Source organism: Dromaius novaehollandiae, chromosome 7 (assembly GCF_036370855.1).
Source record: "Dromaius novaehollandiae isolate bDroNov1 chromosome 7, bDroNov1.hap1, whole genome shotgun sequence".
Taxonomy (NCBI): domain Eukaryota; kingdom Metazoa; phylum Chordata; class Aves; order Casuariiformes; family Dromaiidae; genus Dromaius; species Dromaius novaehollandiae.
This window is the reverse complement of record NC_088104.1, coordinates 37919920-37943351: the sequence shown is the minus strand read 5'-3', so window position 1 is coordinate 37943351 and position 23432 is coordinate 37919920. Positions and strand designations below refer to the sequence as shown.

The 23432-nt window shown below is 42.5% G+C and overlaps 1 protein-coding gene across 7 annotated transcripts in view; it reads right to left on the bottom strand.

Annotated features, from left to right (window-relative positions):
• Positions 1 to 4152: 4152 nt before the first annotated feature.
• KLF7 (KLF transcription factor 7) overlaps positions 4153 to 23432 on the bottom strand; it is a 65942-nt gene continuing 46662 nt past the window's right edge. Inside the window, exons 3-6 of one of the 7 annotated variants that reach the window (XR_010390045.1) lie at positions 17920 to 18043; positions 11938 to 12335; positions 11209 to 11293; positions 4153 to 7244 (exon numbers count right to left, since the gene is read on the bottom strand). Coding sequence is in view for 2 of the 7 variants with exons in the window: in XM_026111469.2 (XP_025967254.2) it covers positions 12284 to 12335; positions 17920 to 18043 (176 nt within the window). In the remaining 5 variants the exon portion in view is untranslated. Of the gene's footprint in view, positions 12336 to 17919; positions 18044 to 23432 lie in introns of all 7 variants that reach the window. The other 6 variants (XR_010390043.1, XR_003260977.2, XR_010390042.1 and 3 more) reach the window with 6 other exon arrangements.

Below are 23432 nucleotides of genomic sequence, written 5' to 3'. Positions count from 1 at the left end.
TCAAAGCAGCTAAACCCATCCTCCTATAGTCAACAAATACATCTGTTACTTGGGTGTCTCAATGTTGACTCACCAGGACATTGTTATTTTCTCTGAGGTGTAGAGTGACCCAGCCACAACTTTACTTCTTGGGTCTCTGAACACTGATCGCTTTAACTTTCTCTATCTCATTCCTGTAAATGCCTTCACGATGAAGAAAACAGAAGATGTAATCAGTCAAATGTAAAGTGCAGACGATGGTTTGGGGCTGAGGGAAGCCTGTCATCTGGCAGAATGAAAACTTGAAAGAAGAGAGAAATGAGCAGGTTCAGGGTGGGCTGAGAGGACTGAGGGGAGCATAAGCTTCAGAAACGACAAGCCGAATGGAAACAGTTAAGGTTTATTAATATGAAGTTTGCCTGGGATGTCAGGGAGTTTGTGGCGATGTCTTGGAGCTACTCACGTGACTTTGCACGGGAAAGTAAAAGGCCTGAAACTGCAGTCTTCCATTCTCTGCCACAGCTTGTGAACTGTATTTAAGTGATATTTTAGCAGCTCTTATCGTTTCCCACAGCATTAGGTATTGTTCTGATTACAGGGGCTGTTTTATCCTTCCTTTTCCGAATTAGCTTAGTTCTAGCAGCTCTCCTGCTGCACCACCAGCAGAACCACAGTATTTCAGGGTCACAGGAAAGAGGTGGAAAGAAATTTATATATCAGGAACCAAAATACTCACCTCAGAAGGCCAAGGTTGTCCTCAGGGAATTTCAGGAACACGTGCTGATACTTGTATTTATTTTGCAGCTTTCTGACAGAAGGATAAGAGGCTTTTGTTGAAGGGTAGGAAAGTTCCCATTCTCAAAGATCCTTCCTGAATATCCAGAAATACTTTTAAAATGGTACCACTCACTCACACATCTCTCTGCACATGGGATTAGTACTGGATCTAGCGTCAAACTGATTCTCCCTTTACTAATGCCAGTTAGACTGGATCCTGAGGGGAAGAGTGCCTGCTGATTGCTTCAGTAAATTAGACAATTTAGATATGGAGCAAAGGCATTTGCCTGGACTGACGCTCTGACTTGCAGTCCCCACTCCATACTTTTTGGGGAACTCAGCTGCATTTGAGGCACTTCCATCCTGCTCCACAGGTTTGGGATGCTTTTTGTTCATTTGTGCCACCCCCCAACCCTTCCCTAAAAAATCCCAGGGAAATCCAGCAGATGTAGGTAAATTTGACTGAGTTTGGAAAAGCTTCCACAGCCCTGAAGAATTTTAAACTCAGACAAGACAAATTAGATACACCACAGCTCCATCTTGCTTAGTTTTACTGCCTGTCCATCACTGAACATTAACCAGCTGGAACAGAAGCATCTAATGAATCTGAAACCTTGTGGAGGAATACATGGGAAAGGCTCTCTGAAAACAGGACAAGAGATATCCAGGAAACTGAAGTTAGTGGGCAAGCCCTTGGCACAGAAGGCCCCGAGAAGCGATAGTTCCAATAATCCCAGTCAGCTCTCAAGACTGCAAAAGTAAGCAATGCCGCGTACAAGCGTTCGGTCATCAGACATGGCTTGTGACTGGGCCTCTGGAAAGGTTTCAGGCAAGGTGGTCAAAAACTGCTCACAGAAAACTCTTTATTTCATATCAAAACTGACTGGTATCTTTAAAAAAATTAAACTCAGAAGTATTACAAATATTTGTAAAAAGTATTAAAATTGACTAATTCTGGTGGAAAACCCTCACTTTCATTCACTTTTAGTTTTTTTCTCATTTATTCCCATCAGGAAAAGATGAGACAGAGCCAAAAAAGGAGCGAGTGGGGAGAAAAAGCCACACTTGTAACCGTTTCATAGCAAGCAAGTCTTTCTTTTTCAGCTGCCTCCCCTTGCTTTTCCTGAAGTAGCTTGGAAGAGAAGATACTTGAGAAAACCAGTGCAGCTGGCAACCTGCTCTATTACGTTATGCAGCTGTATCTAGAAATTGGTTGAGCTTGTTCAGCCTCCTTCAGCCTGATAAAGGGGTAAGAGCCTCAGCCCTGGGCTTGCCACTCCTCTCTGCTCCAGTGTCAAGTGCATTTGAAGGGGAGGAACTACGTCTGAAAAGTCATGGGTAACAGCCCTAACCACAGATGTGACAGATTCTTCTTTTCTTCCCTTAGAGAACTTGGCACTCTGACAGTGGGAGTTGTCCAAGGTTTGTAACTGTGCTACTTAAACAATTTCAGAAGGAAGGTGTTTTTTCATAGTATCTCCTTTCCCTGGCCTCCAGCCCAGGGAAGTGTCTGACAGCTATTCCTGCAGGCTAATAACCTAGCTGCTTCTAGGAGCATGTGTATGATAGTAAAGAATTGGATTTTTCTGAATGTTCCCAGAGAACAAACTATTCATATGTTTGCCTGTAATGGATACTCCTCTCTCCAATTCATGCAGGTTGAATACAGGCGAGGCCAAAGAACCAGCTATGCTGCCCCAAATTTTCCTTCATAAAGGCTGTTCCAGAGCTCTCTGGAAGTCTCTCTCATAGATGGTGTGCAGATGACTCATTTAGACTAGAAATGTCTTAGACTAGACACATATCTATCAGAAGGCTAAAGGTAGGTGAGACACTAAAAGCTTCCAGAGGTTTTCAAGGAAGAGAGAAAGGAATTTTGACCTTGTCTTTGTATGAAAAAGCTATAAAAATAAAATTATATTTCTAGAAAGAATTCTTATATAGTTCTAGTTATATATAGCTCTAATTATTATATTATTGTATGGATATTTTCATGTACAAGAACAGAGACCATTTTTTTCTGCAACGTATTTTTATGGTAGAATGCCAAAAACTTATGACTGCCTGCCTCACTCATGCTCCACAAGTGACACCAAGATATCACTGCTACATTGAACCAGCCAGAGCACTGTGAAATCTTGACCATTCGGATCACAAGCCCCAAACTTCTGCCTGTGCTGAGCTGTTTTCCAGTGCTCAAGGGTTGTTAACACACACCAACAGTACGTGTTAGGCCCATTATCAAACATCTGATACAGCCTGAGTAATCAGAGCAGCCATGTGCATCACTGGAACTTTTACCTTCCAACTTACCACGTGGCTTTCCAGAATTGCTTGACGTCACCTCAGCTCCCTTTGCATTCACCTCATCCCCTGGAGTGAATCACTTCTGGACATGCCTCTCTCTCTTCATTAACTACAGAGGGAGTATAAATGACTAGGTTAGAAGAGTCATCTGACTTTTAGATGCAGACGTTAGGTTGGGATTTCTATGCTCTATCTGTCTGACATTACTAATCCCAGGAGGTCTTCCACCAGGGAGGCATATTGCCCCAGAAATACAAGCTAGCAAGTTTGCACCAGAGGAGCCCTATGAGATGTCCATATGCAGTGCCCATTTAAGCCGCTGCAGTATGTGACACAAGACAGCAAAAACCTAAAGGGATACAGGCCAGGATTGAAAAAGTCAGTCCCTTCATTTTATGCAATGACACTGCAAAGTAATTGTGCCCAGAATGACTGTTTTTACTGTCTAAATATATTTTTAGTACTTGAGCATCCAGGTGGATTAAATTGTGCTTGCAGCTTTGCAGACATTAAAGAGGGAGAGTAAATGACTGAGGCGGGGGAAAGCGAACAATGCTGCGCTCAACTCCTGAGAGACGGCATGATGCACAGACTGGAGCACAGCACTAGTGCTCAGGAGCCTCAAAGTCTAGTCCTGTTTTGACCACTGACTGACAAATGTTTTGATAGCTAGGCATGGAAAAGGCAATGCAAGTGCTCTCTGTATTTTTTATGAAAATGGTATCGGGTGAAATCTTCAACCAGCGTAATCTGACAAATAACAAAAGTCATTGACTTCAAAAGAAGCAATGTTATAAGCCAGATGAAAATCTGACTGGTTTTAAGAACAAGAATTTTTCTTGAGCACCTTTTCCAAAAGTGACACATGTTATAGCATAAGTATAAACAGCACCTGTTATAAAATACATTTTAAAAAAGAAATTATTTAAATTCCCAAATACGATTGTGATAAGCTAAAGCTTAATTAGAAGTTACAGATTTTAGGTGAATAAGTGTTCACAGAACCATAGCTGTAACCGATATTCAAAAGCAATGTCACTGCTCATAGAAGTTTTCATAGAGAAATAATATACAAGGCACACTAAACACTGTCGGGCCAAACACATTCTACTGTTTATTACACATATTACATTCTTAAATAAAAATGCGTCACATAACATTTTTGCATAGATATCTTACAATATACCAATTTAAAAAAGAATTATGAAACAGACCAGTAACAAAAATAAATTTTTTCTTCATTAATAATTTTGTAACATTAACATACCACCATCATATAATACAAATAATATTTTTAAATCTTAAGACTTTTTGTACAGCAAAAAAACTGACAAAGTAATATATTTATATATATATATATATATATATAAAAAGCTTAAAAAAAATAAAATGTCAAAAAAAGGCAGAACTGAGGGCTACAAGATTGGGTACTTCTGTGATATATTAGAAATACCAGAGTAGGCCTGAGAGAACGTGACCGAGGGCATCTCCAAAATGCACTTGTCAGACACATCTGGCAAAAGAAAAATTATAGTGCAAAATGAAAGTCCTTCAAGCAATGTTGTTTGTTTTTTTAAATAGGGAGCATTCATACTTTGTTGTTGTTGCTAAAAAAATCCCAAATCCAAAAACTTGATGTCTAGCAGAGAGCAAGAAAGGTTTTAAACAACATGAAAGAAAACAGGCCACTTTGCAAAGCAAGAAAAAAATCTTAGCCTAAATTATTATTATTTCAATTAGAATAGTAGACATGCTAAACGAAGGCCTTGTTTCTAAGAGAAAAGCTGTCATGGTTCATATGCAATGATTTCAAAACCATGTAGTTAAACTGGTGCAAGAACCTTCCTGCAGAGGTATCTTAATTGGTTTAACCATTTCTTACACTTTATCTTAACCGCATAGCATACCAATGCAAACACAGCCCAGGCAAGCAAGTGCTTGCTGCATCCACAAGGGGATTTTAACTAGACAGATACAGGAACACAGGGCAACTTCCCGGGTAGAGACATGGCCTTGGTAACAAAGTAGTGTTTAAACCAGAGTTTTGATCTACTTCCAGAATCTGACAGGCCTGGTTCTAAACTACACAGAGACGGTGAAACATACGTTGTAAAATAGAAAGTGAAGATCAGCCCTTCAGCCATCAGGCCGTTTAGGGACTGTGTGTTAGCTTTTAGGTTCCCCGAAAGCCCAAAGATGAAGGCTAAAATTGTCACCTTTCTGTCCATTCTAGTTCACTTTTAGCGTGTACATGCTAAGCCCTCTTCCCCCTCCTTTCCCACCTCCCCTCCCAACCCCCAAATTTGCGGCCTACTCATTCACAGTACACAGCAACATATATTTCCCAGCAGTGTCGAAAACTTTCCTACAGAAGCTGACATGATTCCTAAAATGCAGTGGCAACTGTAACTGCCCTCCCTAAATCAAAGCAATAGGCACGGTTGGCTACTACACACTGAAAGACAGTAGCTCAGTTTCCTCTCCTGTGCAGGTATATGTGGTATTTTGTTGTATATGCACACCCACACAGAGACAGGGTGTAGAACCTATTTTCTGGCAGTATATAGAAGTTAGGACCAAAGCACTTAAAAAAAATAATCAGAGCTTTCATTTTGAAAATTGTGAAGAGTTCCAACTTTAACTATTACACCAAAAACGCTATTAACAAGCATTAAGGAAAACTATAAAACCCTGTTTAAAAAATGACACCTGCATTTGAAAGCTTTCAGGTAGGGAAACCCATTCTTAAGGTGATAAAGGCAGCCTACCCCCCATCTCCACAATTTTAAGTTTTATGTATATAATTTATATATACAACTATATCATTATATATATAACTTATATAGTACAAGTATGTCTTGGACTTCCTCTAAGGAAGGAGGAAAATCTCAGCTTTACAAGAGAGATCTTAGTACCTGGTGGGCCAGATCCTACAGTTCTTACAATGCTAAATCTTGCCACTGAAGCCAATGTAGAGTTGTGGAGGAGGCAAGACTACAGCAACTGTCCCTAAACTATTAATAAAAACAGACACGCATGTGGCACAAGGAAGAAGACTGTTGAAGCTGGATCTGGGAACAATCATTCAAGAAGGGGTAGATTTAATGCTATTGAGAGACAGGCAAGACTTGCCCATGAGTAGCTGTAAAATCTCGTGAGGAAATCATTTGTGTTTTTCAAGCCAAAGCTAAACAGAATCATTGTCAAATGTTGTTCGCCTTTGTTCTTAGCATGTGGGCATTTTCATAACTGCAATTCTACCAGAAATCAGCAAAAGGTACTTTAAGAGAGTGTCGGGGTCACCCAGGAACATGAAAGCTTAGAAAAAGTCTTACCCGATGGAATGCCAGGATGTGCCAAGTCCTGAATGAAATCAAGAGTAAAAGCCCTTGAGCCACTGGGTGCTGGCCTGGAGACATTAAATTATTTACAAAATTTTACTCTTTTTTATTTTTTAAATTTGAATACTTTGACACATATAAGGGAGCAGGGAAAGAAAGGAAACACATAAGTTTGATTTTCATTGGTTTTGTCAAAAGCACCAATTATGACCTCTTCTGTACGTAACTAAACGAAGTACATTAAACAGGAGGAGCAACCTTTGTGGTAGAGATGGCTAAAAAGCCCAAATTGTCTAGGGCCAGATGAAAATGAGGAAGAAAGCCTGATTTGGTAAATATCAAAAGGGTCATAGATAAGATATACTCAAGTTACTGCAGCCATCGTGTTCATCAATTCCATTTTAGTCATACACCCAGTGATTTTTTTTTATTACTGAAATGAACAGTTCCAAAAACAAGGGTCTAGAGTGTCCTCTTACATTCAAATTCTTTTTCCCTAACCATATTTTGTCAGTGCTTTCCAGGTATTAAGTAAAAATATCCTAGTCTAAGAAAAAGCATAAATACAATTCTAAAAAGTCTGAGACAAATGAGAATGAAAAATAAGATTTTAATGTTCACCTCCACAGAGAGATAAGTTGGCTCAGATTTCAGGTACTGGGAACCATTGGTCAGATATCACTTTGATCTTCCAGGCTAGCAAACTTGTTTTCAAAATATTTGGTTGGTCCCTGCAGCAGTGACATAACTCATGGTATGATACCACTTCATACTGATATGCTGAGTGTCTTCTTTTTTCTTTTTTAAGATTTCCTCCTCTCCACATCTCATGAGGAAGCCCTACAAAGTTTAACAAGGATGAAACTATCAGCGTTTGAGAGAAATCCTACAGACTGATCCGACACTGTATTCTGCCAGAACAAGACTGGGAAGACCGGAACCAGCACACACTTAATCAGTGAGAGCTCCGATAAGAATCATAGAATCATGGAAAAATTTATGTTGGAAAGTGCCTCTGGAGGTCACCTACTCCACCCTCTGCTTTAAGCAGTTCAGTTAGATCAGATAGCTCAGAGCCTTGTCCAAGACATTCAATAAACCTAGGATTTCAGTCCTGGAATTTGACAGGGAATTACCTTTCTTTGTTCATTTGCCGAGTCTGTCCAGGTGATACAATTTTCCAGACTGAGTAGTGACTATTGAAAGTGAGTGACTCTGGGATAATGAAAAATACTCTGGACTCTGGAATCTCTTTTTCTGTTAGAATAGTCTTTATAAAATATGTGTGATGTTTCAGGTTGCTCTTTTTCTCCTAATGGAAAAAAGTAGAGCAAATATGCACTGATGTGTTGTTCTGTTCTGAAAGGTGACTAAAATACAGCATCATGTGTTTCCATATTTGATATAACATGAGTGAAACAATACATTTTTCAGTTTAAGGTAAAACAGCAATGATTATGTTGGAAAAACAGAATCTTGCCTGCCAGACCCCAGGCTGGATGTATAGAAATCACAGTTCTATAAGCATGTTTTTATACATAAATTCAGCAAATCCAATTTTAAAATGCTTGATACTGTAGCTTCCTAGAAGATTTTTCATATGTCAGGTTTCAAAGTAGAATCTCATTATAGAATTAGTTGAAAAATCCAGAATAAATAAGTTATATCAACACCATCATACATGAAGTATATGTTGATCTGGAATACTCTGTCTAGTTCTCGACTCTCCATTACAAGAAAGTTATTGAGATACTGCAGCGAGTCCAGAGGTGGGCCACCAAGAGGGTCAGGGGGCTGGAGCACATGATGGACAAGGAGAGGCTGAGAGACATGGATTTGTTCAGCCTTAGAGAAGTGTAAGGGGAGATCTTACTGCTGTCTACAACTGCCTAATGGGAGGAGGTAGAAAAGACAGTCAAATACTTCTCCGTGCACAGTGGAAGGATGAGAGGCAATGAACACAAATTGGAACATGGGAAATCCTGGCTTGACATACGGAAAAAAAGAATTTTGCCACAAGGGTGGTCAAATATTGGACCAGGCTGCACAAAGACGTTGTAGAATTTCCACCCTTGGCGATATTCAGAACTCGACTGGACACGGCCCTGAGCAACTAGCTCTAGTTGGACCTGCTTGGAGCAGAAGGTTGGCTGCTGTGGCCTCTGGAGGTCTTCTCCTGCCTGCATGATTCTATGATTGACTGCTCTGTTCCAAAATACTATTTAACCATTCACAAAAAAAAACACATTTGCCTGCATTATTTTCATTTGGGTATTGTATTTTGTTCATTTTTTTTTCTCATCCTATAGTTCCAAGGCCTTGGAAAACAGAATCTGGCACTTTTATAATGGCTTCAGTTTTGCAAATAGATATAAATCCAGTATGAAGGAAATAAGGCAAAGCTTCTCCTTTCTAGAGCTCTCTGAAAACTGCTGGATAATTTGCTCCCCTCAACTTTTACCAAGTTTGATACCAAAGCAACATGACAAGCAGGATTAGCCTTTTTTCATTAGTCTGTTTCTACTCATGGCTAAGAAATGGAAGATCTCTATACAACTTTAGCAAGGAGACACAGGCCCAGGAAGGATCTAGCTATTACAGATTACTCAGGTTTTAAGTGCACAATTTGAAACATCTGCAAAGAAATACATTTTCTCATTGTAAAAACAGACTCCTGTAAAGTGTCACTAATTATGCCCTTCCAAAATGGAAACCCCGTCTACAAAACATTAGCTATGGTTCTGAGACACTTGCATATGAGCACATAAAACCTGAAGTCCAGAGACTGACCGCGTGCAGAGCATATGCAGGTGAAAAATATCTCCCTTTACAAACAGAAGAGATGGTCCCAAAGGCCCGAATTTTGCTTCAAAGTTCAAGACCTGCTAGAGATAGGGCCTGAGAAATCTGGATTCTGGTTAAGACTCTAATCCCCTTTTTCCCTCTGATTTTTGGCTATTTGGACCAGGACTTAGATGTAGGCCTATCTCTAGAAACAATAAAATAATGAGATATTTCAGTGTGTTTTTTCCATGGGGCCCTTGTTCTGCCATATTTAAATGAGATGTTACAAGACGACAAATGACAATAGGAAGTAAATAAACAGTCTTGCTTGATTTTTTTGCCTTTTTATATAGAGGCTGGTACTTAAACTGTCACTTAATAATTACATTTTGTAGGCTATTGATAGCATACCTAAAGGCAGGTGTGTTCAGAGGTCAACAGAGGATATTTATGCAGGTTCACAGCCAATGAATATTGCAGTGGTGGGCTTGCGAGCACATACTTTTTAGTACGCTGCAGTAATGAAATTCTAAGATTCTTTATCCTTTTTTTTAATCTAATCTGGATGCTCTACAGTTTCACACAGATGAGGTTTCAGTTCCCATTAGACATCTGGCAGGATGCTCTATATATTCCAACACAAGTTGGATTCTAGGACCCTCAATCCCAGTGGAATAGCTGGATGGAATGGCCATAAAAAGTATGCAAATACAGAAGGAGAGAACTACAAGATTGTCAGCAAGCAGTGCTCCGTAATTTCTTTTTATATATATATATATATATATATAGTATGGTTAGTTTTAAATCTTTGGAATAAACTCAATTTTCTTCCTTCCTTCCTTTCTTCTGTCCTTCCGTCCTCCCTTTCTTTCTCTCTCTCTCTCTCTCTTACTTTTATCATGAATGGTACATCATTGCCCCTAAAAGATGGTTAGATTTTGGTCCATATTTCATGCCATATGGGCCAGACATTGTATTCCCCCTGTCCCCAAAATGCTCAGTTGACAGTCACAGTGTTTTGTGAAAACTGTGAGGAAAAACAGCATCTTTCTAGTAAATTCAATCTCTCACTGGAACCAAAGGTTGCAAAAAAGCTGAGAATTCAAGTGCCAAGGATCCCGGTGACAGGTCTTAAACGTCTATCGAGTTTCTTGTTTCTTTTTTCCCCAAGAGTACAGTTTTACCTCCCAAAACATAAATTAAGGGAAATATATAACAGTCAATGAGTCAAAACAGTCAAAGAAGGGCAGTTGGCTAGTACAGTATAAAAGAGCAGCAATCATTTGTGGACCACGCGCCATTTTGTTTCATTTCTAGACACATTTTGTAGGGATGGTCCCAGAATATACAAAATATACAACCTAATGATCACCCTGCCTGCTTGCATAGGCCATTTTTATGGTCTTAAATGCAGTCTTTGGAGTCAGGGCCAGTGCCAAATAGTTTCAAATGCAAGTTATGGCAAGATTCATTTTTTTTGTTTTTCTTTTGAAATGAAGACTTTAATCCACTTTGAGCCAAAAAAATCCAATTATCAATAGGGCTGAAAGGTGAGCATCAGACCTCCACTTCTCCTTGATGGTTCACACAGTAGGCCAAAATGGACCTCTAGGTTAGTAATACTTTAGACCAATCAATTGGAAAAGCCTCACTGCTGTGTGTAAAATCCCACCCTTCATTCACCATTTACATTTTGTTATGTTTTTTTCGTACAGGAATGGGCTACAGTATCAACTTGATGAATGGAAAATGAGGACTTTTAACAATTTCTTTAAAAGACTAATGCTGAATGAAGCCATTGTACTTGGAAGAGGTTCTTGCTTTGCCACTCAGGGACTGGAGTTTTTGGCTTTTTTTGTGTGTAAGATGCTCAACAAACATTAGGTTTAAATTAAAATGTCTGCAGGTGCTTTTTACACAAACAAAAGTCTAATGTTTTAAACTGGTTAATAGAAGAACAGCAAGAACAAGCAACATAATTCATCAATAAGTCACTGTGGGTTGTGGCTAACATGCTCACATGATGTGGAAGGAATCCTGTAGTCATGCCTGTGTGGCCAGTCCCAGACCGATATCCAGGTGAAGACAAGGAGTTCTGAAGATCACTTGTTCGTGGAGAAAAGAGAAAAAAAATGTTTAAGCTTCCAAATAAGCTTTTAAAGTTTTCGTTCAACAAATAAACAAGAAGTCCTAGCTACGGCAATAAGGTGATGCCTACAGAGATATTAGGTGCTGTTTCTCAGGGGCTTATCCCTTGGCCACTTAGCCATCATGCCAGCAGCTTGCGGAGTCCCTAGTGCATATGTTGTGCAATAGCCAAAACAAAAATTAAAATAATACAACCAAGAAAAATATAGTCCTCCGTGAAGTCTACATAAACTCAGGCCAAAAAGAGGATGTTTGTGTCACAAGTGTCACTCCACAGTCTACTGCCATTAAGGCCACTGGTATTGACTTAAAAGGATCTTAATAGCTCAGTTCTAGGAAGAAGAACCAAAACCAAGACAGGTCAAAGTGTCTGTGAGAAGTCTGACGCACTGAACATTAGGAATTCTCAGACAAAGAACAAATGAACCAAGAGGTTAATTTTGGCTACCAAACTGGGATTTGGTTTTCTAGGTCATTGTTTTTCCCCCATCTATTTAAAAAGAAAAGTTAGTGCTACAAATATGCAACTTCAAGACGACATATTCTCCTATGGAGTTGCACTGAGAAGCAAGTTAAATAAGCCCCTCCTACTGCTGTCCACCTGCAGGGAAGCCTCCTCCATTTTCTTTGATTTCCATTGGCAAAAAACAGGAAACAAATCCAAGAGAGATGAAGTACTGTAAGCAATTGTTCCTTCTTACTGTCTTCACCTCTATCCCATTTCCTCGCCTGCATCTTCTCCCATCCAGCTGGGGCAAGGCATAAAGAACAGATGTATGTATTGAAGTATAATTGGGTGCATGACAGTGTGAGCGTGTGGTCTCTGTACAGAGGATTACATGTGAACAAGTTCTCTTCTCCTGCAAGGCAGCGGTTTATTAACTTGAGTTCCACTCTCATCTCATAACACTTAGCTCAGATGACATCCATGCCAAGCTGACTGATGTTTAGATGTGTCTCTTCATGTGGAGGGCGAGGTGATCAGACCTGGAGAAACACCTGCAAAATAAACCAAATGGGAAATGAAATAAATATAGGATTTGGCAAAAACAGGGTTCCTGCTCCTCCCTGCTTACGTACAGGAGGAAATAGTTATCCAAGTTTAGAGCCATTCTTTAGATTATCCATGTATGGACACTAAACCATGCATGATTCACCTCTATGACCCTAGACGGCCAACTACCCTGGCTCTTCAGCAGCTGTATCAGTTAATAAACTATTCTTCTTCTGCTGTTCCTCTCCCTCCCTCTTCTTCCACTGAGTCAAACATCAAGGAAGGGTGCTCACTCATGCACCCATAGCAATAAAATCAAATATTTAGTATAAGTGTTTGTTTGTGTGTGTACATCTATAAATATAAATATATAAATATAAATATATATATATATAAAACAAAGTAAAACATAGTAAGTCATTTTTACTCAAGTGCTCAGCAGTGCCAGCTTAAAAAAACACCAGCTTTTTAAAGTACCCAGGACCTGAAAGAGGCACCAAAGAAAGAAGTCAGACTTGAAAGCTGAATTCCCATTTCTAATTCCAAATTTGAAGGAAAGCTGGTTCAGAGTTTGGGGGCTGAAAATCTATCAGGCTACATAACTCTCCCTTTCTCTCTGCTGAGAATCTCAGTGGTAATATGTGGATGTTGATGAACACTATCTCTCTGAATAATGCTGAGGGGAGATAAGGTATTGTACCTATTTTGTAAGTGTGAAAACAGACATGGAGAAGGCAAGGAAATTGCTACGGATCACACAAGAAGTCTGGTAAAACCAGAAACAAACCCCAGGATCTGGATTTTCAACTTCTGTTCTTTATCTACAAAGCCATTTCTTCTCTATCTTATTACAAAACATAATATTTTGACATTCTAAAAATGTAGATAGATGCTGATGAGATGGACTTAGAAAGGCAACCCTGGAGAATGAAAACATCTGTTGAGTTTCAGGGCTGGTCTAGATATGCAGTTAATTTAGGATAAGGTAGGGTATGAATTTGAAATGCAACATCTATTCTTGATTAACTCTCTCTCTAAAGGCTTATGGCTGCCTTCTGAAATATTTTAATCCACTTGGGAAGTGGGTTAAAATACCCAGAATAAAACACACTTATTCCAGGAGAACAACAACCCCACAAAGATTTAATCAGGAATTACTGTTCAAGAACAACTCCAGTGCAGCAGACATGCTGAAGGGCACTCACAACACTAGGAACAGTAGCCCAAACTTCGGCTCTTTACACCACCAAGGTAGTGTCAGTGTGATGAGAGGAGCAGGACAAGTGCTTTTCCTTTTCTTTTTCAAGTGCTTTTTCAATATATACTCCATTTTACCAAAACTGCCAGGAAGCAAGAATATTCTTTCAACTTCATGCCCATTAGAAATGGGATTGAGAGCAGCGACCCACTTCACACCCATTATGATAATGTCATCAGAGACATATAGCGCCCGAGAACGAACTGCAGGGCAGGTGGGCAGTGCTTGTGGCTGCCTACCCCAGAGCCCTAAAATGGGGCCCGACGGTCACCGAGGGAGTACTCAGACACTCTGAAAAGCCAAGCCTCTGCTAGATATTTCAAGCTGAGCCCTCAAAAAGGGAGGCTTCCAAGTTCCCTGCAAACCTTGGCTTGCATTCTTTCCACCCTAACCCATAAGACATTGGCTCCCTTACTTTTAGTAATAGCAAAAAACATCTATTATAAATATCACACAAAAAGACACATATCTGTGGCTTTTGAGTAAACTGTTTTTTTAGGCTCTGAGGGCATCATGACAAGCTACTTCCAGAACCGTCTTGCCTGGAATGTCATTTCACTGCCCCACAGATTTGGAGTATAAAAGAGCCACCAATGCACGTTTGAAAAAACCCAAACAGCTTCTTGTGAGAATCTGGATAGCTCATACATGCACTGAATATACTTCCAAAAAAGTAGTAGTTGAGTATTTTGTATTTTTCAGAAAGAAGGTAAAAAAATTAATTCAACTACTAAGTTAAAAAAAAGGAAGTACACTCAGTCTGAAGGTGAACATCCAGAGGATAACCACCATAAGCAGAAAAAGGCTGAGAAAGAGAAGAACTATAAAAATGAAAAATTTTAAATTGTTAAGGGACCTTGTCTGTCCCTCTGGCACAGGCACACTATCTGCATCTATATGCAGAGATGAGTGATCAAGATATATATTTTTAAGACAAAGAAACCTCATAAGAAGGCAACTTTGACAAGAAAAGCGAACTGCTCAGCTGCTGCGGATGAGGACAGCTCTACCCAAGTCAGCAGTTCTCTATCGATTTGTAGCAGCTTAGGAGGTGGTCAATACCTTTGTATAAGGCAGAGCGGCAAAAATAAAAAAGAAACCCGTGCGAATGGGAGGGAAGCTGCATTCCTCCAAGCTCCCAGCAGAAGCGCCGCGAGACAAATTAGAAGCTGACAACGAGCACTTGGCTTTCAGTGCAGCAGGCTCAGCACAGCTAGAATTTTCTAGCCATAGGGTGCCAAAATACATCCTTGGACCAACATCCCTCTCGTCAGTCTAAACTGAGAAGGCAGCATGCTCTGGCTGTGAGGGCTGCCAAAACAAAACAACAGCTTGAGTGGCTGCCAAAAAGACATGCACCAGCTGGCATTTTAGTCTAGGACTAGTCGTAAGACCACCACCCAAGCACGGCTTTTCCTCTCTGATCGTCTCTGTTACAAATGCGACCCAGGAAAAAGTATGCCAAGTCACAATGCAGCAAGATCTGTTAAAAATAAGGACTCAAAACATTGTTTCACATCAAGAACCATAGTATTAGCATCTAGTATACTTTTCAGCTCCAGTATACTTTATCACTAACAAAATGGTACATTACTAATTCTTCAAGTTTTCCTACCTTCCTATGGTCAGTTCCATCTATTGGTAAGGCTGCTGGATGTGGACATTTATTTTCAACAGTAAAAAAGTCCCTACCAAATGTTGTACCTAAATCATGCTGATGAAGAAAGTGGACACATTTTTCCCTTCTGGAACTCGAGCCAGCAGGGGAGAAGGCTCCAAAGGCAAAGATGACAAGAGAAACTCACTTCTCCACAAATCAAGCAGCTTGCTGGTCCCTAGTCTTGCCTGTGAAACAAGACCATGCGACACACCTCCAGCTCTACAGCTCTTCCAGCTCCTGGCCAGCTCTGCATGTTGTACGGAGGCCCATCACAGTCTTCCCCATCATCCCTCCCCCAATCCAGCTCTTCCTAGGAAGGACAGTTTATGCTAGATTAAGATACGCTAATTCTGAAAGTCCTGCAGCAATGCATACATTCCTGCTCTCAGACAGGACTCCTTCCTCTCTCCCTTTGCTCTCTTTCCCTAGCAACACAGTACTGCTCAGCACCGAAGCCTCTGCAGGAGAGAGAGGGAAGGTAGCTCTGATGGGAGGAGAATACAGCACTCAGCCATCTTTCCTACCAGCTCTGGGTTCTCCACGGTGGGATTTGTTCATTCCAGCTAAGCATGCTCTTAGCAAAGGCTCCTTACTGTTCAGCAAGCCAGGATGTCTGAGGGAGCCACCACAACTCCTGTCTCTAATGGCAGGGGCAGAAAAGGGTAGCAGTTCAGATATGAAGAAACTGTTTTCCAGCTGGGACCCTGACTCAGGAAGGAGTGTATTTAACATTAAATGTCTGCTTAAATGCTCTCCTGGGCAGGGACACACTTAAGTGCTTGCCTGAAGTGACATCTGCAATAGGAGGTAGTAGAAATAGCTGTGAATGAGAAAAGAAGGAAAAACAGCAGTATGGCAGTGTGGGACAAAAAAAAAAGAAAAAGAAAAAAAACAGGCACAGTCACTCTACTAGCTTGCAACAACTGACTGGGTGAGTAGAAACAAATCTGACTCCTACCACCACACACAGATGGACTGTGCGTGGAATTTAACAGTGCACAACCCCAGCACTCCTGACGTATCAAGAAATATTTGCTCCTTCACCCACAGATTTCTGCTGAAGAGCAGAAAATGTGTTAGATGGTTGAAGGGATCTATCTCTGCTGCAGTGACTGAGTAGCTGGCTGACACAGAAAAAGCCTAGATAGGAAGGCATGACATGTAGTGGGAGAACAAATACTTAACAAAGGACTGAAAGAGACTGAGGAGTTGAAAACATTGACTGTATTTTTTCAAATCCCTGCTAAAATTGTTGTTTGTTCTGACATGGAAACTCGGGGGCTTTGCACTGCTTGGGGGGGGAGGGGGAGACTGGGGGTAGTCAGTTCATTCTTTAGAGGAAAGAAGCGAGAAAAGCAGGGCCTTACATTAAAAATGAGAACACAAACGTCCTCCTTCGCAGAGGTGCCTATACAAAAGCAGAACTCCAGAGGTCTCTACTTGGCTTATCCTGTCCCTCATTCTGAGCAAACAAAAGATAATCCAGGGATAAAACAAAAGACAATTCCAGAGGAAGCCTTCAGTGGGGGAAGGGGGCCAGGAAGAGGGGAGACAAGGGGAGAAGAGAGCTCAAGGAGATGAAGCTCTTGGAAAGACAGGATGTGAAAATGATCGAATTTCCTTCCCATAAAAGGATGGGGTCCCTTGTTTACGTCCCATACATCCTCTTTCCACACAGGTTCTCTGCTGGTCTGGTGTACCCAGCGGCCTTTATTGTGTTATAAAACGTTTTCTTCTCAGAGCAGAGAACCTTAGTGCTGCATTAAAAAATGGGTAATTTTCTTAAGCCTCTTTTAAAAATATATATAAATAGGATTAGCTGGATAACATGTTCAGATGCAAGCACATTATTTGATTACTCAATACTGGATGCAGGTTTCACCCAGGGCACTGCCAGTCTCCAGTTGGGGGGGGGGGTGTGAGGGGGAAAAGTGCTCATTGTTTGAGCCTGTCAGTGCTGTCAAGAGTCATTACAGGGGTAATTGCTTTTGCTCCACCCTAACCTATTATCATTTGGGATTGGGGATGGGAGGAGGGTTTTCTTTTGGTTTTGTCTCTAAATTCAAAGAGCTCAGCTTTCAGAAATGCTCAGCACCCAGCAAGGATGACCAGATTTTTTCAGACAAGCTCATTGTTAATTCAGCAGCTAGATAAAGTGGTGAGGGCTACAAAAAGGTATTGGCAGCGAGTGGCAGCTCCCACTGCTCTCACTGAGAGCTCCTGGGTGCCCAGCTTCTCCAGGCCCCTCATTTCTGAGTGCCCAAAGGAGGACTGTTGCATGACAGGCTCTTCAGGAAGCCCTGCTCTGGGCACCCGTCATGGTTTAAAATCTGAGCTCACACAAAATATAGAGTATTTCCCACATCAAACAAATGTCAAGGGTGAGATTTAAAGCTGGAGAAGACTCACTCATTAGTGGGAATGCGCAGAGATCCCTGATCCTACGTAAAACAACCCCACAAAGTTGAATTGTCCGATGTGCCTAAATCACGCCTGGGCTTTTGCAAATGAAGCTGTTTGCTGTCTTTTGTTGACTCTCTCCAGTTTCATCTGGGGACAGAAAGAGCCTCCTCGGCAAGGAGACAGGCCTCTGGTCTCAGGGAGCCGCCAGCTCCGTGCCGTGCCCAGTAACTGCATTTTGCTTGAACACCATGTCAGGAGGCTGCATTACCTGTCACAATGGTTGCATTTAAAGGGCTTTGCACCCGTGTGCTTTCTGTAATGCCTCGTGAGCTCGTCGCTCCGTGCAAAACGCCACTCGCACCCTTCCCACGAACACTTGTAAGGCTTCTCACCTGCGGAGGGGAGGAGAGAACAGTCAGCGTGGCAGCAGGGTTACTGAGCACTACATGTCCAAGCTCTGCGTCCTCCCCCCTCCTCTCCATCCCGCTTGGGCAGGTTGGCCTCCCCTCAGTCACACAATCCACCGCCAGTGACTCCCTTCAGAGCTTGGGACACACTGCACTGGGGACCGATCCAGTCTGAAATTCACAGCTGTTTAAACTCTTGCACTATCGTGGCAAAAGGAATGTTTCCCATTTCTAATGAAGCCAGTCGATAACTCTCCAAAGAAACCCTTAAAAAATCCCCAAGTGCTTCTCCTTTTGTGCTGCTGAAAGCTGACTGTCCGTCAGCCTTTGGCCAGCACTGCCCTCGCCAGCTAAGTTACTGGGGTGCTCGACGCACGGACACGCTGCAGGGGCCAGCTGGGCACACAGCTGCCCTGGCACCACCCCAGAGCGTGCAACACCACCGCGCTGCGTGCTTGTCCCGTGCTGCCGTTTACCCCAGCACGGTCACGTCACATCGGTTCCCACCACGGTTTCATGCCCACTGCCCTCTAGCACTGCATCTCCCTTAGTTGCTTCCCAAAATAAAAACTGCTCTTTGGTTCAAGAAACGATATACCAACATAGTGAGTGTTAGGGGAGAAATATTTTTTCTTGAAATCAGCTGGTCCTTCAGGCTTTTTGCACTCCACTGTTATCAGTTATTCTACCCCAAATTATTAACCATACCACTGAAGGCAGTGAAATGGTGCAGTGAGGAGTCAGGAGAGATTTTGGTCTGCTGGGTTCACAGTTACCTACTTTCTAACACAAACCAGTCCCTGCGGCTCAAAGTCTGCCGTGGTGTAACATCATCTCCCCTATAACAAATGCTCCAGTGCTGCTTCTCCTATATAAAATCAATGCCAGCATTCCCCATGCAGCGAACACAGTATGGACGCATTAGAAGAGGAGGGGGTTGAGGGAAAATGCCGACAAGAAGACACTTTCACTACTGAGCTTCTAAGCTGGGAATTATAAACAAAGACGGGATTATTACTTATTTATTTGTTCTTAACATTACTAAGAAGAGGATCTTATAAAAACCATCACTGACCATACTGAAGTTGCAATCCATATGACCTCCCTATGGCAAAGTCATGTGAAATAATCACTTGGCTAAAGTAGACTGAAATCCCTCAGTGCAGAGAGGCAGATTTCTATATTTAACGTGTCTATTCAGCAGGTAAAGGAGAGAGATCTGATTATGGGAGCCCTGTGTATTTCAGGGTGACAAATTGGAGAGGCCAAAAGAGCAAGAGAAATGAAAAAGGCTCAAGAACTGCATCCAAATACGCACGAAAAGCTGCTCCCTGGCGAGTTCATTTCTGCAGCTGCCTGACTGCATGCACAGCTCGGCTGCGCCACGCAAAGCAGGCTGCAATATTAACTGGAGTTAAGCCATTTTAGCCTTTCAGCCTATGTGAAGTTTGTTTGGCTCAATAACTAAATTACAGGATTCACTAGGGTGAAGCAATGAAGAGAGGGCAGCAGCAGGCAAGACTGTGCCAAAATATTGATTTGTCCCTCAGTCCCTGGACGCAGAAGGCCAGCCTGCGTGTCTCTATCGTGTGCTGCAATCCACCCCGGGGACATGCCCAACAAGACCAGGGACAGCGCCAATGAAAACACCACCCTGATCAGACTCTGCCTGTCTGGTCATCTCTGCGGACTGTTTTGTTTTGTTCTTTTTAAAAAAAGATTTTTCAGAAAAAAAAGCGAGAAGCTTCTTATTAGCGAGCCAAGTGCTGGTGCTCTGTTTCTGTGCTCGTTCCTCTGTGGCTTAAACACTGCCATCAGCGCTGGCCCCAGAAACAAGGCGTGCAGTTGTTTCAGCGCTCACCCCTACACAAGCCTTGACATACTACCTAGCATAACACATTTGCTCTCCCCTTGTCAGAGAAAAAGGATTTTCCCAGCCTTGGTCTTGTCTGTGATGATGCAGCGGTTCTGTGTGAATAGTTCATCAATTATTTTTAAAAGCTGTCAATAAAGAAACCTCGAGGATAATTCAGCTTCCTCGGTTCTCCGACGCTCTCTAGTGCCTACCTTAGAGCAGCGACAGCAAGGCAGACGAGCTGCCTTGGAGCTTATGCTGGCTACACACGTCGTAATGCAAACGCGAGAGACCAGCGCTCAGCTAAAACCGGCAGGTACCACCAGTCTGAAGGAGGCAGTCGCCTACGGAGCCGAAGGGTGAAGGACAAACATCACGGTCTTTCTGAGGAACCGAGGGCTATTAGGACTGAAGCAGGGTTTGGTTTGTTAACATTTGTCAAAAGCTTTGCAAATGTACAGTGCTATATATAGGTTACGAGAGACAGAAATGCCAAGCATGATTACTGGTAAACCCACGGGATGCCACGCATCTCTGCTCTTTGCTCCAGGGGCTCCTCTCACAAGGGATCCCGATTTGGCTCTGAACAGCCCTGAGCCGAGTTTTGTTTTCTGATGCTTTTCCTCTGTCAGCGAAGCCATGCTCCACCAAATGTCAGATAGGGCCTCTCTGTGCTCCCAGACAGCACGCCGGCATACGGTGCTCTGCATGCCGCAGCAGCGGGGCGAAGTAGCACCGTGACCTTTAAAGCCATGTCAGACAGGTCCTTGGCCCAGAGACCTCCGAGAGGTTAAGTTTCCTGCTCTCCTACAGCCGCTCAAAAACAAGAGAGGGTGTAAAGAGAGAGATTTCTGTATCTCTGCACATAAAGACTAAGAACAAACTGCTCCTTTAATGGCTGTTTTCATCTTACCGTGGATACGATGAAAGCATATTTTGCTAAGGTGGATGCATGTAGGAAGTGTGGGAATGGAAAAGCGGGGAGGGTCCTCTGCTGGCAATGGCAGGCAGGAGAAACGGGAAGGATCATTTCCACGTGCCAGGCTGCTCTTCTGTTGTTGTAGAGGATTAACGAGAATAAAAGGATGGATGGTGAAATCCTCCTCTGCTGAAGGCAATGGCAGAACTCCCACTCACTTCTACAGGGCCAGGATTTCCCCCTTTTTAACAAATTAATTATAAGCTTCAAAATTCAATTAAAAATAGGAACATCACAGAGCTGTGCCACACTGACTTTTTTCAAGCTCTAATTCCGCAAAATTAATAACTGCACTTAAAAATTGTGCCTGTGAGTCACTCCCAGGAAGGGGGCTCTACTTCCTAAGTCACTTTTATTCAACACCACAAAAGTCTGCATAGTGCTTGAACAAATCTATGACCCACATTTACACAAAGGCACTCAAGAGGGGATCCAAACGCACAGGGAGAAAGAAGCCGCTATGCAGATAGGCAGATGTTCAGTGCTCAGTTGTTTCAGCTCAGAACGTGTCCTGCAACATGGACCTGTTTAGTTTTCACACATCTACAAGTGCACCCGGGAAGGGCAGGCAGCCAGCAGTGCAGGCACACGTTTAAGCATCAAGTTATGCAATTTTCTGAGATGAGCGCTAATGTTAGCATATCATTTGTTTATGGAAAGTCTTCTAGAATTGACCCAGAATAGTGGCTTTCAGGTTTTTCTAATTTTCTCCCTGGGAGGTGGAGACCCTCCTCTAGTGATTTCAAACCTGCTGAGCAGGGCCCGCTTTCCCTAGGCTGCAGGCGCCCACGCAGCGAGCAGCGCAGAGCAAGAGAGGTGAGGGGTACGTTGGAACCGTGCGTGCTCAGCACCCAGCTTCAGACGAGCGGCCGCCTGCTGCTGCGGCCTGAATGCTTGTTTACAGCTGGAGCGTGCTAGGTGTGCACTTGGAGAGCATCCACGGGAAACACTCATGTGAACACATCCTTAGATGCCTTCTGAGGACCCCTTGGAAGGAGCCTTGCATGCCTGCAAATCAACAGAGCACCATGCTGAAAACTACTGGTCTAGAAGGACCTTATCATCAGAAAAGTTAGCGGTACGGAAAAGCTATTACCCCCATCCAATAAGCCTTAGGGTTTTCAGTCCCACGTGACTGCCTACTTCTGTAAAGCAGCCTCTCTTTATTGTTTCTCTGTCCTGCCGCCCATTTTTATTTTTTCATCTTCCTAGAGCGTATTTTCATACCCTGAGATTGGGCTGTTTGGGGAAGAGGCTCTCTCTTCCACTTCTGTGTACAGCAACTCACACAATCTAGCTCTCTTTCTGAAAAGTGCCCCCTGTGCTCACTTTGGTACAGTCTGGCCCTCCGTCCCTCTTCGTTTAATCCAGCCTGCTCCAGTCTGGTAACTGCAGGACAAAGGACTTTGCAAACTGATGGGAAATATGCAATACTGAAGCCAAAATTTATGAGAGTCACAGCAAAAATCTATGAGACCTTGGTGTCCCTGAAATCAGGTCACTGTTCCTTTGGTGACTAAGACAAATGCAAAACTCTACATATTAGGCACCTAGTTATAAAAATAAATAAATGAAGCCAAAAATGTATCATTTGAAAGCAACCATGGTAAACACATGCCAGGGTCCCCACAAAACATGACGGATAGAGCCAGGCCGGTTTTGTGATGAAGACTCCGCACTGGCCCTTGGGACTTCTGAGTTCATTTTTCAGCCTCAGACAGTTCCAGCGAGGTTCACCTCATGCACCTCTAGGTACTGCAAACCTTCATCTGATAGAGTCACCTATGACTCCTTTTAAAGTTAATGGAAGGATAAAGGCACGTTTAGAGTGTGAAATATCGGACCCCAGTTAGACCAAAATCCGAGGTGAATTTCTCTCCATCGATCGCACGGGGCGTCTAGGCAAGCACCTCAGTCGCAGGCATCTGCATCTTGGCGCTCTGGGCACAAAGCGGAGACCACTGTGTTTTCTCTCCCACCTACTCAGACTGCAAACCCTACGCAGGCCTTCGCAATAGGTATTCCCTCACAAAGCACCTCGGTGGGGGTGTTCTCGCCTCTCCTCAACATCCAGAGCCCTGTCCTCCCCACCCTCACACCCCAGGCACCATCTAGGTCCAAGGGATATTTGTTTTGTGGAACTCTGGAGTTGTTTGCAGCAGTAAATGGCGTTTGCTACCAACATGTGATGGTTCTTCTGGCAGTTTCAAGAGACTGATTAGTAGAAATATGGTTACAGGACACAGAGGTACATAACAGAGATCAACTGAGGACACGGTCATCATCACAAGACTAGCGCACACAACGGAGGAAGGCAAGGATTTTATACATCTTCTATTTGCAGTATTTATTGCCAAGCCCAAGGGTTGAAAAGTCATGAGTTCAGTCTCCCATAAAAATAATGAGATTTTAAAGAAAAAAACAATAATATTTAGAGATCACTTGGCTTTTGTTTTGGACATAACCTAAGGTCATGATTTTAAACTTCTCTTTGCAGTCCTGCAAATTAAAACCATCTATTAAAAAAGAAAACAGAAGGG